This window comes from Vidua macroura, chromosome 7 (genome assembly GCF_024509145.1).
Source record: "Vidua macroura isolate BioBank_ID:100142 chromosome 7, ASM2450914v1, whole genome shotgun sequence".
Lineage (NCBI taxonomy): Eukaryota > Metazoa > Chordata > Aves > Passeriformes > Viduidae > Vidua > Vidua macroura.
Genome location: NC_071577.1, coordinates 23,740,980 through 23,759,802, shown reverse-complemented (window position 1 = coordinate 23,759,802; position 18,823 = coordinate 23,740,980). Strand labels below are relative to the sequence as shown.

The 18,823-nt window shown below is 33.8% G+C and overlaps 1 protein-coding gene across 3 annotated transcripts in view; it reads right to left on the bottom strand.

The window, feature by feature from the left end:
* FAP (fibroblast activation protein alpha) overlaps positions 1 to 18,823 on the bottom strand; it is a 37,822-nt gene that overhangs the window by 7,882 nt on the left and 11,117 nt on the right. For all 3 annotated transcript variants that reach the window (XM_053982852.1, XM_053982851.1, XM_053982853.1), the window contains 13 exons: positions 18,240 to 18,394; positions 17,047 to 17,150; positions 16,575 to 16,710; positions 13,706 to 13,750; positions 11,902 to 12,006; positions 11,746 to 11,816; positions 11,077 to 11,130; positions 10,625 to 10,749; positions 9,388 to 9,435; positions 6,430 to 6,528; positions 5,648 to 5,717; positions 4,247 to 4,441; positions 1,633 to 1,687 (listed from right to left, as the gene is read on the bottom strand). In XM_053982852.1, coding sequence (XP_053838827.1) covers positions 1,633 to 1,687; positions 4,247 to 4,441; positions 5,648 to 5,717; positions 6,430 to 6,528; positions 9,388 to 9,435; positions 10,625 to 10,749; positions 11,077 to 11,130; positions 11,746 to 11,816; positions 11,902 to 12,006; positions 13,706 to 13,750; positions 16,575 to 16,710; positions 17,047 to 17,150; positions 18,240 to 18,394 — 1,262 coding nt within the window. The remainder of the gene's footprint in view (positions 1 to 1,632; positions 1,688 to 4,246; positions 4,442 to 5,647; positions 5,718 to 6,429; positions 6,529 to 9,387; positions 9,436 to 10,624; positions 10,750 to 11,076; positions 11,131 to 11,745; positions 11,817 to 11,901; positions 12,007 to 13,705; positions 13,751 to 16,574; positions 16,711 to 17,046; positions 17,151 to 18,239; positions 18,395 to 18,823) is intronic.

Here is an 18,823-nt window from a genome sequence, read left to right as displayed (position 1 = left end):
GCTGGATATAACAGATCTGTGAAACTGAATGGGGCTAGTTGCTGAGACAGGAAAATAACGTAAATAAAAAGCCTTTGGTTTGGCTCTCCACAGGATGTGGAACTGACGTTGGAAAAACTCATATAAGGTCTTTGCAAAATAATGGGTTTCTGTTTACTTTTGAATGGAGGAAGGGATAAAAATATGGTGTGTCATGAAAAATTCTGAAGATTACTTCAGTAGCATAGGAAAGACTAAGGGAAATAAGCAGAATTATTAAATTTTTTTTTTTTTGGTACAGAAGTTAAGTTAGTCCATCCTCTTGACTTTCCAGCTTGAAATGATAGTGAGGGATATAGTAGTAGAAACAGTAATTAGTAGAATTTTTCCAACTCATCTGATCTGCTCATTTGATCTGATTCCAAAAAATCAGTCCACAAGACCAAAAAGTAAGGGATTAGGATTGGGCAGATAAATATATTCACTGTAACAGGCCAAGAGAGAGAGTTCACAATCCAAATTACTTTAGTAGTTATTTAAGAGCTTTTGCCATCTTGAAGAGTTTGTTGAGTCTGAAAGCACAAGTTCATGCATACTTATCAATCTGCAGCCTATAAATAAGGAAACACCTTTCAATTCTTTTCAAAGCTTACAGACCAGCAAATGGTATAATAAATTGGAAATAAATTGGAAAAAAAGGCTGATAGGTTTGGCAGTAGTGCCTTTATTTTAATATTATATCCACTATTGGAATACAATGTGTCCAAGCTCTTAGTTGGTTCTGGAAACACTGTGGTGAAATAAAATATGATGTGATTTAAAAAAGAAAATATTTTTTGAGACCTTAAATTACCTAATGTCACTTTAGAATTATTCACTTCTAAGCATCTGTATCATTTAATTTCACTGTATGACACCCATTTTATTCTGGTGTGACAATAGTAACTGTACCAAAGTAACTTAAATATTGGTTGGTAGAAGCTTCATAGAAAGATTTTAGCAACTCTGCTCATGTGCTGTCTAAGATGAGGCAATATATCTGGCTATTAAAGGTTCTAGGAGCATTACAAAGAGAAATACATGAAAAAAGCAAAGACGAAAAACAGACTGGCTAATGATTTGGAATGGCTTCCATACTGCCCAATTTTTCCACGTCTTGATGAAGTTGTCTATGTTGTAAACCCCTCAGATCCAGATTCATCCCTGATAACCATTGCAAAGCCAGGCAAATACACAGTGATTCAGGATGATGCAGGGGTCACATTTTCTGATGAGAGATAGTCACAGGACTTTTCTCACTATTTTAAACTCAGATCAGAAAGGACAATACTTGAATTTTGACAGTAAGTCTCTAAGTTAAAAGTTAAGCCATTTAAAATGTCTTAATTTGGCTTAACTTCCAGTCCAAACATGTATTAGACATGAGCTTTTCAAAATTCCCTCTTGAGCTGCCAAAGATTCATTTCTGGGGGCTTGAATTGTTGCAATTGCATGTATGTAAGTACCAGCAGGAACCATCCCCTTTGGCAATACCATCATACATTTGCAGAAGAAATTTTATATATACTTAAGACAGAACCTGGAATAATAATAATAAAAAAAAATATTATACCGCAGGATTTAAAGATAAATATAAAAACTCCAATCACTTACCCAGCCCCATATTGCTATTCGTTTCTCATCAATAAAGCCCATTTCTATAAATTTTCTGTGGAAAATAAAATCACCGAAATATATGCGTTATTATCAAAAATAACTAGTACAATAACAAATTAGCAAAAAATAGTTTTTCTTGCACTTTTTTCCACACATCCCACCAATTTGAGCAAACTGACAATCAACATAGCATGCCTGATTTCTACAAAGCATCAACTATTCAATCAATAGGTGTTGAAAGGGAAGACGAAGAACTTTTCCTGAAAGAATAAAAAATACTGAAATCAATACTTTCATAATAACAAGTTTTATTCCACTGGATGAGGATAATTTTCATTGCTTTAGTGCTAAAGGTGCTGGATTACCATTAACATTCAGCCTTTATCGTGCAAGATACCCAACATACTGATGTCACAGTGAGGTAATACTTTGATTTCTCAACAGGAACAGTATCGACTTCTGAAGAGATTAGGGATTCCCTGGAGAAATAAGCTTTTTTATTATGTGCCTGAAAAGTGAAAAGTTCTTATGGCTATTTTAATAAAAAATAATAATGAAGGAATCATCTACTAATGCTCCAAGTCAGTAATAAGCTTGAAATGTATAAAAGGTGCAGAACTTCTTATGCTCTTATGAGTCAAAGAGAACCATAAATATTAGGTCTCCTACAAATATCCTGCATCAGAGTGTGGAGACTGTATTTCCAAAGATGCAATAGCAAAAGCAAAAAAAAGAGGATGAGGCAAAAGACCACAGAGGGTAGAGAGTGACAGATAAACACAATAAGTTCAGATACACATCAGGACACATAGTATTTACTTATATATTATTACATAGTTATATATTTCCTTATATATTTCCTTATATAGTTATTATATTTATTTATATATTTATAAATAAATATAATAACTATATAAGGAATATATAAATATATAAATATATAAATATTTATATATTTATATTCCTTATATAGTTATTATATTTATACTTATATATTTACTTACATTACTTATATATTTACTTATATAGTTATTTACTAGGACAAGCCCAAGTGATTGATAACACCCAAAATGTGGGATACTATCTGGGTGGGACAGAGTTAGAAAAGCCAAAAAATTATTCAGTTTTGTTATATTACTGTCTTAATCCCTGGGGCTCCACCTACAGTAAAAGCCCCTCCAAGAACTTCCCACTCGAGTATAGAGGCTCTTTAAAAATCATGCATCTTAATCCATGTGTTAGATCAGGAAGATGGAATGCACTACATTTAACTGAATAAAAAATTAGTCTAGGTGCTGACAGAAAACTGGGAAGTGTGAAGTCTGAGGTCATTTTTTCATGGTCTGTCTCAGCAGATTTTGCAACTGCAGAATCAGTTTAGGTTCCCTCTGATATTCTGTATCTGAGTGATGATTCAGAATAATATAGAAGCATTCTTCTGATATTTTGAAGTATGCCACTCCTTCTAAAAGTTTCAAGATAGAAAATAAAATAATAGAATAATAGAAAAACTTAACATGATATACAGCTATTCTGTTTCATTTGTCACTGAAAAGGACAATGGCACATTTATATTAATAATATTGAGGAGGATATGAATTATCACAAAGCAGAAAGAGGAAGGAAGAGATATCCTTCTCACACACACTTTTAAGTACAGGCAGCGCTCTCAAACAAGCAGAGAAAGCTGTGAAAACCTGGATTGCTACATCCAATTTTTAGCTAAGATACTCGAGTATCTTCCTCAAGTCTGGAGGAAATAGGTATTTACTGTTGCACCTGGAAATCTATCCATCAGTCTATCTCTGGCCTCTCTGAAATCTATCCAATCTATCTCTGATGGGCCAAATTCCACACCAAAGGCTAGGCTAAACTCCTGCCTTGCAGTCATCTCTGTGGGGGTCAAACACTTCTTCAAATGCTTACTTTAGCAGTGTTACTGCATCTGTAAAACTAACAAGAAAACCTTTCTTTGCAATCCTCATCTTTCACTTTCTCTCAAAATCTCTGCATAGGGAATCAGTTTCCCTTAGAACACTTCAAAGTGTTTTCATGCAAAGGAGCAGCTGTTGGGGAACACTTATCAGGGGACCTCAGGCACTTTCTGTTCTTAACTATCCTACAACAGCACAAAATGCAAGTTTGTGACTAACTGACCTGTAGAACTTTTGTGTCAGTTTCAGTTTCGCTACAAACTTCTCATTGACCTTTAACTAATCAGTGAGGTAAATCCCTATGGATCTCTGGCTAATCTCTATGGTCACTGAGGTAGACTTGCCCTATAGGAAATAACTTCAGAAAAATTGATAATTGGCTTAACTTTCACCATTGACAATTGTATTTCTTTAGGTTTAGGATTGAAGCCTCTGATGAGTCTCTTATGCAATGTAAGTGGTGAGGTCCAAATGTGGACTTAGTGATATATGGACTTAATATACCAGACAAAACCTCACTGACATCAAGCAAACACTAAAATTTTATTTTTACAAGTGTTTTTGTCTAATATTCTGGAGACCTCAGGTCTTCAGAAGGCTGAGAATTCTTTGTATTTCTTTCACCTTACTACTTAGTGTGCAAATACAACAGCTATACAGGGAGATAATCTACTTACTTAACTGCTGAGATTTGGTCCTCAACTTCATAGACTCCAAGTCTTCGATATACTGCATGCAAAATCTTGTCACCTTGATAAGCTGTCCCTCTGCCATCTACCAGAGCAACAATAATTCCCTCTTTGCTTGCAAGATAGGTTATCCAGCTAATGCTAAAGGTTTCCTTTACATTCTGACTGCAAGGTCCTCCATACCTGAGGAAGAAAATTCACACATTTTTCACTCATACTTACAAAATTATAAGTGGTTATTGGACACTGGACTATAGCTATCGGCACTGATAACATTTCCTCCACATGTATTTTGCTAAATGACTGTGGTTCAGAGGGCCCAGCAGACAAACAGTTCTGCTACTATTTTCAATTAGTGATGAAATTTTGCTCTCTAAAATCCATTTTAATCATTTAGGTCTTATCCTTAAGAGAAATAATTAGTTTCAGCTCAGACAAAGTGGTGCAATTTCAGCTGCTTGTCCTAAGGGGAATCCTTGGAAAAGCCGTCTCTCAAAGATTCAATTCTTTGGTCTCTCCAAATTCCTTAGGAGTAACATCCCTTTTTGGTGCTTTTCTGCTTTTTTGCATTTGATTTCCACATGCAGTCAGTAATGCCAAAAAAAAGCAAGATTAAGAAATACAGCTCCTTACACTTTTTGGCTATCCCCAGACCTTATTTGTTTCAGTAGGGAATATCATGTGCTGTTGGAATTGTGGGCAGAACACACCCCGCATTGCTGAGCAAACAGAGACACTCCTCATGAGAATGGCTTAATGCAAATTACAAATTTGACCTCAAGGACAGGACTCCTCTATTCTAACCTTCAAACATACTTAGCATTCTTGGACCTTTGGATCATCACTGGTTAATAAAAAATGATGTAATTGTTTATTACACCCACTCAGCTCTCTTTTCTGCATATTTTTTTTCCTTTTTTCACCACGGCAATTTTTATTGCTTTTCTGCCTGCAATAAATTCTGTCAAGTGCTCTTAACAAGCAAGTCCACATGGCTTAATTTTCTTTTCATCTTAAAAATTGAAACAGGCTCTTGTATTTTTTCATATTAGCAAAGCTGAAATCAATACTTTCAGACTGCCTCATGACAAAGAGAAGAAGCAACAGAGCTAAGATCTACAAGGAGTAACCCACATGATTTTAGCCTTTCTCTTTCTCTGAGAAAGTAATCCTTACCATGCTAAGATTAACATTAAAATCCTTATCAATCTTCATTGGGATGCATTTCTATTCCAGAAATACATTGAAAAAACCTCAACAAATGAAACAGAACCAAGTAGTTTTGCTTTTGCTATATAAAATGTTGCAAATGTCCCAGGTTTTGTTAAATTAGAAAAAGTATGTTTTCTAACAAAACAACAAGATTCAAAGAAAGGAAGAGTTACATACACCTGAATAAGAAGAGGGTACTTCTTGGATCTATCAAACTGTGGAGGTAGAAGCATTTTGTACCACAAAGCTAGAAAAGACAAATTAAAATTAGACTCTTAATGATTGAAATGATTCCTTTAGGCATAATCCAGAGTCTGGTGTAACAGTATATGAACATGAATCAGCACATAGTACACAATGCACAAACTGTGCATTACAGAACTGATGCAATTAACTGTTTATATTGAGCTGTGGAAGAACAGCTTTGAAGAAACCCACATTAATTTAGCTACGCTAAATTATTACTTCACAAAAGTCTAGATTCTCAGTTTTTCCAGGTGCCTAGAAAAGCATAACCATTTTAAGATTATCAGATATTACTTTTGGACACTTTACACTGATTTATAACCATGGGATACTGTTGGTAAGTAACTACTGAAAAGAACAGTGCAAGCAAGTCAATATAATGCACAATACAGGAACAGCAGTTTACATTTCCCATTTTATTACCACCATATTATATTGTTTTTACACAATATTTAAACTCTTTATCAATAGTATTAAAGATTTAAAAATGTGCATTGTGAAACAAATGTATTTTAACTACTATTTTACTGAGAGATACCCTGAGGCATAGACAAATCAGCTGTTATTAAACAGGGCAGAAACAGGCCTCTTCTTCCCAATTTGACAGGCCAACAACTTTGTTCTACAGAAAGACAATATTTACTGTAGCAAAATTAAGGCAAAATATTATAATGATAAGAATAAGAAGTACAATAAAGATGGGTAGTTCTTACTTATACCATCCACTTCAAGCTTATTAATTTCTTCTTTTGGCAGTCTGATATCTTGCAAAGCAGACTGCAATTCCCAATTGTCTTCCAATACTCTGAGCTCTAAGTAAAAGAAATGCCTGAATTATTAACTATATTTATTGTTAATTTCTCTTCAGTAATTAAGATTCCTTTACTTTGTGTTATTAGAACAGAAAGGAAATCTGTGAATTTTACAAGCAGAGTAATGAAATCCACACAGACACTTCTAATTGGGCTTGATCACATAGCTAAATGAAAGAAAAGCACTGGCATTGCAGTGCACAAATACTCGTTAGATTTTTATAGGATGTACATTTTGCAATGCAAATCATTTCACATGTTGCCTCTGAGTGTTAGAGTCCCGCATGTTAAGAGGAAACAGCTTTCTCCTGCAGATCCCTCATCCCAGTTTTGTAAAATGGGGGAGCTAGAAATGCAAAATTCATGGCACTGTGTAAAACACAGTCCTATATCTCCTGTATCTCTTCTCTTGCTTATCAGACTAATGTCAGTTTAACCTCCGAGACCCTCGGGCAGTGTGGTCAAGCACACGGTCCTCAGGGAGTATCTTGTTTCTGGGTAATGCAGGAAATTCAATTTCTCAAGGGGTTATGGCAAAGCTGCATTTAACCACTGTACAGTACATTCCTACACAAAGACAGCAGACTTACCATCTCACTGTCCTTACTACTGCTCACTTAGTAAACTTTTTTTCTTTTGTTTTTTCTTTTAAAAATCTAAACAGTACTAGCATTTATCGTTTTACTTGCTTTAGACTAAATTCAGTTACATAATTTAAAAGTTACTGTTTAAAATTTAATTAACTTACAGGATAGATTGCAGAACTGTATATTATTAATCCATTGGTTCTTGTTTATTTATGTGTTTTCCCATGAGTAGCGAAGGATGAAGAATATTGGAAACATAATGGAAATCTGTGACTTTTAGCTTCACTTTCAGAATGAAAGAACCTTTTAAAACTACAGGAGATTTTTCTTTTTTCCTTTACCTTTCCCTTCTCCTTGTTTCTGGAAATGTTCAAAAAAGTACAAGAAGTATTCTTCTCTCAACATATATTGAGCTAGGTAGTGCTTAGGACATGCCAGAAATATAATACTGGAATTCGTTCTTTCAAAGTACTCTTGACAAGTTTTGCAGATTCAAGTGGGTTTTTTTATGGCTGAAAGATCATCCTGCTTTTGGATGCTCAGGCAAACTCAGCTGAACCCTTTTCCAGCCCCCCCTCCAAACTCCTGAAACTTCCCCATTACCGCAACTAAATTGTAGGTATCGTGGAAGGAACTTCCAAACTGATCTATGTCAGTTTAACTGTCTCCTACTAAAATTCATGGGTGATATAGTTTCAAAATGCTGCCAACTGCAATGAAAATGGATTTACTAAAAATAGTTTTGCACCACAGAAGAGATTATGAAAGCAAGGAACTGATGGAAAATTAATTCTAAAAAGGTAATGAAGAATTTAAAGAGAAGGCTGAATTTGTTTTTATTCCTGAGAATAACAGCACAGAAGAGGGAGGCATGATGAAACCAGTGGTGAAAATCCATTACAAGAAACTGTTCTCTGCTGCAGAGAGGTTAAGAAACACATATTTGCACTTGGGCACTTAGCTGCATTTCATGCAATGCATAGTTTGATAAGATAGTAGGGGCCCTTTACATAAAAGGTAACTGAATCAGAAAAAACAGAGAGGTATAAAAAATGGATTAAATATTAAAAAAAAAAATCCATGCATGCATTGTATTTAAACCTTTAAATCTATTCAAACCTGCAAAAGAAATACCAGAACACAATGTTTCTATAGCATAAGTGTAATAGGCATGTTAACCTATCTTCTCCATTTGCAAAGATTTTTAAGTGGTTGTAAAATAGGATGTACCAACTGCTACTGGAGTCTAAACAATATGATGTTGCAATTCACCGACTTCTACATGAATCACCACAGATTAAGTTAGCTTAACAATGTTGCAGCATTTGTCTTCCTTATGCTTTTGTGTGTCTTTTGGTCAGACAACACTCAAATTAATAGTGGGTTATCAATGCAGGCTGAATTGTAAGGACCATTACAACTACCAGCTCATTTCCACTTGTTATTGGGGAAGGAAGAGAATGCTAAATCTCTGAAGTTTGCTAGTTTTCATAACATTCCAGGAACTGAAGGCTTAAAGTTGGAGAAGAACTTTTAAGGAAAAAAACAAGGGACAGAGAGAGAAGATTCACTGCAGAACAATTAATATTTTCATAGCTAGAAAGTTCCTGCTTGACTTGGTTGCATACAGTCTTCACTAACAGGCTACTTAAAGAATAAGGGCTCTGAATATTTGTTGCTGAAGATCACACTTTGTATCAATAATTACACCTTGTCTGAAGCAGTTATTTGAACTGATCATCTGAAAGAGCTTCTGCTCTTCTCCGATACCTCTGCTGATGGCTGAAGAAGTCATTGATCCAAATTCTAGTTAGTACAGCACAACAGGTCAAATTGTAAACTTGAAATAGTACACTATTGTCTTTTGTTTAAGGTAGTGTTGCCTCATGAAAAAGAAAGTTTTGTGTTCATCCAAATGTGAAAAGGAATATTCTGGAAATCACAATAATGTTTTCTACAAAGTTGGACTCAAAAATTGGTAGACAAAGAGTTGCCCGTGTTCATTTTCTCTCTACTTTCCTGTAAACAGGAAAAAACAGCAGGATGCTATGAAAGTGCTGGACTCAGGAATTGAGATAAATGCATCAGTGTGTTCATTCATGTTTGGATTTTACTGATTAACAAATCTAGAAAGACACTAGTTATTTTAATACCAAACAAGATGAAAGACTTCTTGATCACAATCCTAAGTATTGTATTAGAAGACCTTGATCTGGATTAGAGGTAAAGGAGTGTACCAATTGCTCAGAAATAGGCAGGATACTTGCAGTACCTCTATCACCATGGTTCTCAAAAAGAGTAGAAATGGGAATCCCAGGACCTGTTGTAAGAATGATAAAAAGTCAGTTTATGGTTTGAAGCTGGAATTTGGTGATGCAGTGTGTATTACATTAACACTGATAGCTGACAGGAGTTAAAGAGCTCAAAGCTGATGCAAAAATTTGAATCTTCCCTGCTGTGTAAGTCCCTGCTACAATACATAAGGTACTGTGTGTACAAAGACTTTTATATATACAGACATTGCTCAGCAAACATAATAGAAGCAACTTTAAATCTACTAATGCTTCCTCCTGAGAGATGGAGTGACATCTAGTTAATACCTGAGATGTGATTACATAACGTGAATGCAGAACTAACAATGTGAAACATTCTTCTGAGAACATGTCACATCGTATTTGTGAAGGTGAGTGCCTTTCGCATGGTGATGACCTTACTGACTATTTTGTGCAAGAATGATTGAAAGGTGTTGTTATTTGCTACATTTGGTTCTCTCCTCAACAGAAGTTCTAAGGAACTTTTCAGCTGATCAGTCAGTGCAGAATCACAAGAACAGTAAACTTTATATGGAGTACACAAAAGTAAAACCTTGGATCCTTTTCTTTTTTTTTAGATTGTGATGTCACTGTTTTTTGAGTACAGCTGTGGAGGAAACCTCAGATCACTGAAATTAACTAATTTATTACAAAAGAGCTAAGACTTCCTTTAATACTTGAGTCATGTGAGTGGATTCAATGATCACATATCTTGAACTGAATTTTTCTTAGATCATTTCTTAAAAAACATTCTCAGGTGCTAAATAGCCAACATTTATGGATGACACATGTCTTAATTTCAATTGGGAAACACAGTAGTTTCTCACATCTAACTTTGATCACATAAACTGGAAAACAGTATATGTTTCTGAATCCTGTTCTGGCTGCTGCCAGAAGAAAAAACATGGCTCTCATGAGCTGGATTAAAATCTGTTTTGTGATATTAAGGACATTCACAAATTCATTTTAATTTTCAAAATCCCAAGCTTTTTGTTGAAAAAGTTAAAAAAAATTCCTGAATATATCTGTATTTACTGAAACATCACAAAAGTTTAGAACATGAGAAGTCTCTTTCCTGGTTATTGTGAAATTTCTGTGAGTCATACAAAAATCACTTGGGATAATCAGTATTAACTACAGCACTGATAAAATTTTAAAGAACAACTAATTATATGTTTGGTCCCATGCCATACATACCATAACAGATCAAGGCATAATACTTTGAACGTTCACTGAATCTTGCTGTATAATACTGACATCTCTCTTTCCTTAAATTGCAAGTAATGCACTGTTTTCTCATAGGTTTATTTCCAATGCTGATTCTAAGAGAAAAGTCAAACAAAGAAATTGTTATTTTGCTAAAATTAACTTTACATGTTTCTCTCATATTCTTGGATGCAGGCCCTGTACTTTCACAACTGTTAATTTAAAATAAATGCTTGGTCTTTTTATCAATTTTTTCCCAAGAGTATATTTAAATGCTAGATGTCATTTCTCTCAATTGTCAGACAGAATCTGAGGTTAAAATTTAGTTAAAATAGCTTGTGAAATTATACATTAAACATCTTGAAATGAAATTGTTTTCTTGACAAATCCAGAGAAATCTTCTATTAAGCTACTATCATTAAGATAATGTTGATAACACTTACTTGTAAATATTCCTTCTTCCTGGATAGCCTTCAAATTCATTGCTTGAATAGAAACTGCAAATTCATTTATATGTTAATAAATAATCCATAAAGTGATGACCTATGAACAAGCATCAAGATGAAAAGCCGTCTTGGAAGTTAATTTAGACTTTTTGAGATTTCTGCATGTGATGAAAGAGTAGTTAAGCTTATATACCTTTCATCTTAATAAATCTTTGCTCAGACTATGATTAGATGACACATAAGCCATATAAATAGAGTTCTATCTTAAGAGTTCTATCTTCTCTATTCTCATGAGCTAATCTCTCCAATTATGTAAGCTGTTTCTATCTATACAGTAAGCTGAAACAGAGATCATAAAAAGACAAGTAACTGCAAATTGTGTGAGGGTTAACCACATGATTAAATTAAGTGTTTTTAAATAAGCCTCTCTAAGACGGGTGATAAAAATAAATAGAAAATTGAGGGCAATTTGCAAAGAATCTTTCATAAGTAAATCATGTTTACAAACCTATGCAGTGCCTTAGCATACAAATTTGTTGTGGATGCATTCAGATAAAAAACAAATTACACCTAATTATAATCTGATGAGCTAACAAATGGTGTTCAAATGATTAAGCGTTGCTTTTACTGATAACACTCACAACCTTTTTACTTCATGACACTTACATTGCATCATTTGTTACTCTGAAAATGTATATTGCCTCCCATTCTCCACTTGTAACTTGGATTGCATTCTCCTGTGTAGTGAGACATTTAAGTTACTGAATATTGTAGAATTATTTCAGGACAGCAGATCAATGTAGAACACTTGGCTTGACTTACCACAGAGCCATTGATGTAATGAATATGCTTATAACCATTTTTGTCACTAAAAATTTTGTAGTATGAACTGCTGTCTGACGTAAAATATGGTGCAGAAACAAAGAACTGAAACAATGGAAGAAAAACAGTAGATGAGACATAAGACTGTCCAAGCTGTTTAGCAGATTATACTACACATACTAAAAGTAACAAGGCTATTTAATCAGTTCAAATGGGACAAACTACTTTGCACAGGTTTGTACCTGTGATATTAAAACTCCCTGTGATCACATGTTACAATTTCTTTCATTTTGAATTTCTTAAACTGATAATATAGATACCTCAAGAACATAATAAATAAGCTCTCTACTTGTAAGTAGAATAATTGGTATATTCTGAATAATCTTTCTTTAGTTATTTAAAAACAGGCAGAAATTATTTTTAACAAATATGTGTCTGAATAAAGCTAATGTTCATGAATGGTGCCAGACTGAGTATTCTGTGGACCTCAGCTTGTCTGTTTCACTGAGCAAGCACAGCATCAAAGAAATGGATATCTGAAGTTTCCCATACTATTCCACTAATTTTAAATAATAGATTATACCAGATAAGATCATTCAACTTTTTTTTTCTTTCAAAGAATCACATCTTTACTAAAATTGTCAGTCAAGATTGAATTACTGCAACTCTAAATTTTGTTTTCAAAACATGAAGATATGAAGATATAGGAATGATGTGCAAGCACTTCAAACATAGTCAAACATCCCTGAGTGAGTATACCTTTTGAATAATATTAACTCAAGCTCAACTAGGACTTGTGACTACAAGTTAAATTCTCCTGGAGACTGTATCTGTGATTCCTAATACTTAAAAGCCTATAAAGGCAAAAGCTGGGATTTATGCATATGTGCAAATTCTTTAGCTCTAATAAAAATCTGTCATCAGAACCTCAAGTAAAGTGTCAAAAAAAAAAAAAAAGGACCCAGTAAAATAACTGATTTTTGTAAATATATGATCTTCTCATTAAAACATCTCTGAAGAGACAGTGCACTGAAAATTGAATCTCATTGTTAAGTCCACTACAGGATATTCAGGCAGTGAGAAGTTCACACACTTGATTCTGTTAACTTCCCCTGCCTGAAAGTAAATATAAGCAACACTACATATTCACTGTTGGAATACAGTCTATATGACTGTAAGTACTGATCTCATGCTCTTACGATTTCCTTGTAGGTTTGTTTTTACTGCAAGTTTCAAAAGGTATATGGCTGTCTAGGGTTACTGGGCAGAGAAAACATCTTTGGCTAAGAGGTAACTCCAGAGAAGTATCACCTGCCATTCTAAGGAGCGTATCTTATCTTGAAGGTTCCCCCTTAGCTGAAGATGTGCAGCACTTGGCACTAAACTGTTCTGAATGGACAGATTTTATTCTTAAGATACTGAGATAGCCCATTTTATCCCTTGCCCTAGTGTCACCAGAGGAATTTTACATCTATTCTTAAGTTCCAGAATGCTTCTAAGGATTACACTGCACTGTAAATCTATCTCTTTTCATTACTTTCCTCCCTTCATTAATTTCTGTCTCAACCAACTTTCCTGTCTAGTCAGTTGGTTGGGACCGAAATAGGTTTGTAAATTTAGAAAGCAGGTAGCCAGATTCTATATCTAGCACAGCATTAAAAGCCTCAGTCTTACAGTGCAACAAGTCTAAGTAGTGGTGCTGTATGTCTCAGAAGGGTGTTTCATGTTTCAAAACACTGATGGGAAGATGCAGGAAACTGTAGCTTTTAACTGAATTAAAATAGAGTACAACAAGAAAACCTACTCCGCCTGCCCATCCTGTTTGACTCTCTTCTATGTGCTGTTGATTCTGAAAAACAAAAGCAAATGTACACTCTTTAAGAAGATTGAGTTTATGGAGATTCAAAATCTTCAAATAAATCAGTAGCTGCCTGTAAAAGAAAATTTTAGAATATTTGCTATGAAGGTTCAGGGAGTTGGAGGTTGTCTAAGTAAATAATATTTCTGTATTAAGGTCATTACATTAATTCAACTATTGTTTTTAATGGCTGTCATTAGACCTAAATAAAATTTAAAGCAATTATGCAACTTTTTCACTGAAAACAAGAATGAAAAACTACTTAATCTCATTAATATTTTGGCAAAAATCCAAGTAAAATATTATCAGGAATATTAATACTAAAAATTCAGTTTAGATTTTCTTTGATTTCAGAGCTGAGATGTTGACTTAGAGCAGTGGTTGATGTGGCTACTAGGCATTCTGAGACTATGAATATAAATTTAGAAAATCTTAACTCCTTTTTCCGAAAGATGATTTGGAAACAGACTTATCTGAGCATGAATGATGCAGCTGAAAGTGCTTTTACATTTGTACTTATGTTTTACTTGTAAAGTTTCTAGTGATAAAAATCTGCATTCAATCAATGCATTCCTTTTTGATCTTGCAAATTTTTTTTATATTGTCCATTCAATACAGTATTTCTTCACAGTCTGAAATAAATGTAACAAATTTGCTTTTTAAGGAATATGATTTGTATTTCTTACTCTCAACATAATCTCACTACTATTTAAAATCATGTGCTCTCCCTTCTAATTTAATCCCCACAAAGTGACTTTCAAGTTGCAGGTCCTTGTCCCTTAGAAGATGAGTATTTTGCAAGGGCTCCACTGAGCTACTAACTGAAAAGATGGATTTTATTTCTTTTTAAGATAATAAAAATGGAATGTATTGTTTTATATCTGCATCCTAACATTATTTTCCTTTCTTTAAATTAAAACTCAGATCTTGATCCCTAATTTAAGTGTATTAGGGATATACTTAAATTCTCTCATTTGAGTAGTCCCAATTTCACAAAGACATGCCTACCTTTTACTCATATGAATAGTTCCACTGCTCATATTGGTTTCTGTGGTCTAGTCACATGAGAAAGAGCTGAACATGTGAACATTTCTTATGAATCTACACTTTGGGAACAACTTGTAGATTATATTTTCTTATTTTTTTCAGATACATAAAACATAGCCTGTTTATTATACATTAGAGACTCAATGCAATCTGAATTCAACATGAGAACTATTTTTGCCAAAGGAAATGTTCAGAGATATGCTTTCTGATGGCAAATAGAGCTAATGCAGCAGTCCCATCTGTTCACACTCCTTCGATTGGCCATTTGTGCAAACTTTAATGTGATAAAAGCATTGTATCACTGTATAAATACAGAATTATAGAAACGTCAGTAGTGACTCCATAAATAAGGTTTCATGGAGAAATGCAATTAAACAAGGATCATGAACAAAGTCCTGAAAGATGTTAATTGGTCTGGTCTGGTCTGGTTCCAGCAAAGCAATTAAGCACATGCTTAATTTTAAACACATAAACAGATCTACTGAAGTAAATAAAACTGGTTATGTGCTAAAAGTTAAGCTTGTGTTAAAGTACTTCACTGGATTGTGGTAGAATCCTAGAAACCTTATATGTTTTTTTTATTTCCATTAAAATCTGTAATTATTAAAATATAGCTTACTTGCAGGCAAGGTAGAGATTCAGTGTTAATGTACCTATAAACTGGAATAATTACTTAGGAAATGTAGCAAATGCTACATGAAACATGTTTTTTCCCCTACTAAATTACAATATTTCTCTGTGGAATACTACTTCAATGACAATGTTTTTGAAATAACAGGACCTTAAATTCCCTTTAAATTTGCAACGGTTTTCATGTAAAGAGGAGTAAAAATTATTTTTAGCTTGAAAAGGCTGTGTCAGTTAACTCTGAATTTGTAATTTATCAGCTATACAGAATGCTTTTATAAATATTCTTGGCTTTTATTTCCAATTAGTTCAAGTTTTCATCTAATGCTAGTTTTAATAGGTGTTCTGTACCATGAACCCGAAGAACAAGACAAGCCAAAAGCACCAATGCTAAAAGACAACAAATGAGATCTCTGTACTAGAGTTACTGAAATTCAGGGGTGTCTTTCCTTCAGGATCTATATGAATATATCTGTGTGTACACTCTTCAGGCTTTACAAAGCTCTGTTCTGTTCAGCAGAGCAAAGTCTTCTTTCCCAACTGACTAAATCAGAGAATGACATATTGAAACCAAATGTAGTTACTGTTGCAATTAGCCTGAAGTTTCCTTTTCAGATCTGATTGTGTTTCTGAAAACTTGCCTACTGTCTAGAACAGTATGATTTGATAAAACAGAAGAATTTCTTCTTCCAGAAAAGTTGCCTTACTGTTAGTGTATGTTCTTTCAAATAATCTAACATTAATCTAAAAGGACATGATTTAGTAAGAAGTCCTTAGTATGGAATTTCAACATGGCATAATAAGATTTCCTTTAAAAAAATACAAATCCTATATGGTTTCACTTTTGAAGATGCTAACGCAAGAAGGAAATAAACAACATTACTGAAAGCCTCTCAATAGTATTTAGGTGGTGGCTGTTCTTGTTTTGGTTGTTATTTAAGTTTCACAAAGAAAAAATGTAGTGATTTTATTTCCTAGAGAAATGAATATTTTTCACCCCTCTTCCAGCAATTAAAATACTGAAAAAGGTATCACTACTAGTAAAAGATTATTGTTATAAAACACTATAAAATAGAATTATGGCAGGGATTAAAAAATGCTAATTTCAGCAATTTTAGATTTATATTTCCAACTTCATTACCTCTGGACAGTCCCAAGTATTTGAATGCTCTTTGAAGTCACAAATAGCTAAAACTGAAAAATTCTGTATTCTCTTCAGCCACTGCACACAGATTCGAGTATCTGTTACCCAAGTAAGCCAAGTAAAATAGTGATCACTAAAACATAAAAAAATAAAAAAAAGGGAGAAATGGCAGTTATTAAACAACAGGAGTAAGGTAGCATTGCTACAGATTGCATTCCCCACATTTCTCTCTAAGAAACAACAGCAAAGCTTTCACTGTTTTAGGGTACTTTTTTATCCTCTGTAACAATGTATCATATGGACAGCCAAAAGAAAAATGCAATCTTTCTAGTTAGCTTCTGATCCTTCTAGGGGTTTAATATGACAGTACACTGTTAGATAAAGTACAACTCAGAGGTTCAAGGGCTTAATACAAATGGACAAAACCTTTCATTTAACCAAGAAAAGCCATATTTGAGGGCACACTTACCTGGATGCTATGATTGCAGGAACTGGCACCTCCTTAGGATTAAATGCTTCAGAGTTAATAGTGTCTACAATAAACACTTTAACAGTAGGATTTTTAGCTCCAGCCTTCAAAGGAAATATTTTAGGTTATTAAAACCACGCTCTGAATAATTCAGATTGAGGAACATCAGAACACTTTTTGCAGGAAAGTAGATTAGTTACAAAATATGAATTCAGTTGAGTACAAGAGAGCAAATAGTCTTAAAAGATCTAAGAGTGACACTGCAGCAGTAGTACATACTTAGTTTTCTATAATTTATATTTATATATATAAAGAAGAAAACCTTTTAAACATTTGAGTTAGTGCCTTTCTCTACAGAAAATGTGCTTGGTGGTAACGATTGTTCTGTTTGCAGTGGGAGTCTCTGCAGCACACATTACACTGACTTCAGCATAAAACTCCAGTTTATTCACATGATTGCAAGTGCTGTTTGACATCCCAATTGGGAAATGGTCACTTAAACTGATTTCATGGTTGCTTCTTCACAGTTTTTTAATTCTTCTCCATGCGTGGTCTAAACCATCCAGTTTTACTTTAGAACTGTGACCCAGCTGACAGGTGAGCAAATTCTTTAAATACATTAACATGATCCCTTGCAATCATATGAACAAGGTAAGAGTCAGGAGAGCTTTCTAATGCATGCTGAAGAAATGCCAACCCAAAACCTTGTTGCCTTAGATCTGGCACTTGAAAGCAATTAAAATCCAAAGCCCGTTGAGATCAAAAAGCACTATGAAGTGTGCAAATAAAGTGAAGCCTTTATTTTAAAATATATATATAAAAAAAACCTTAGTCTCATAATTTATTTACTATAATGAAAAATAATTACTGCATAGTTTACACACCAGAACAAGTAAACTGAATTGAAAAATATTAAGCACTTTTGCACATGCTTCTAACCTAAATGAGTAATTCCATTTATTTCACTGATATTATATTTAAAATATATAAAATACATTTTATATTTTAATATTATATTTAAAATTTTGTATGTACCTACAGCTGTTCAGAGCTTAGACCAAGCTTGTTTTCTTTTACTTAAGTCACAACAGATTTAACCACGGCAATACTTAAGGAATTAAGCACAGTTAATTTTCTCATTGTCGTAACTCATTTCTCAACAGAAAGGAAGTCAAAAGAATGATAAAACATACCTTTGGGTAGGGAATAATTATTTTTCTAGGATACTGGTCCTCACCAAAATATGAATATTCAATAACTGGTATGTCAGAATCATTAAATTGTACATATGCTAAATATCTTCCACTTGGAGACCACCACAGTGCATATTTTGTTGCTAGCATCTCCTCTGAGAAAAAAAAAAAACGTTTATAACTGCAATCTACCTTCCAATCTATTTTAGTACTCTACTCAGCAATCTAGACACATAAAGACAGTTACACTAAATAAATAACATCAAACATTTCAAAACATGCACACAGATCCCACTTAATTCACTTGGAATTTTCCTGTGTGCAGGTTTTTTTAAAGTTTTTTTTGGATGCACTGAAGTGCCAAATTTTCACTGAAATTAAAACTTTAAATCTTAATTCCCAGCCTCTGCCTTTGCATCAGAAGGAAGACAACTTTGTAGAGTTCTGATACAGTTTCAGCAACAAAGACCCAGGATTTTGGTTATGTGTTATGAATACAAAATTCATACATTGTACAGTAAATACCATATAGAAAAGAAGTAATCCTTAGGGCTGAAAAAAAAGAGTATCATCACAGATATTTT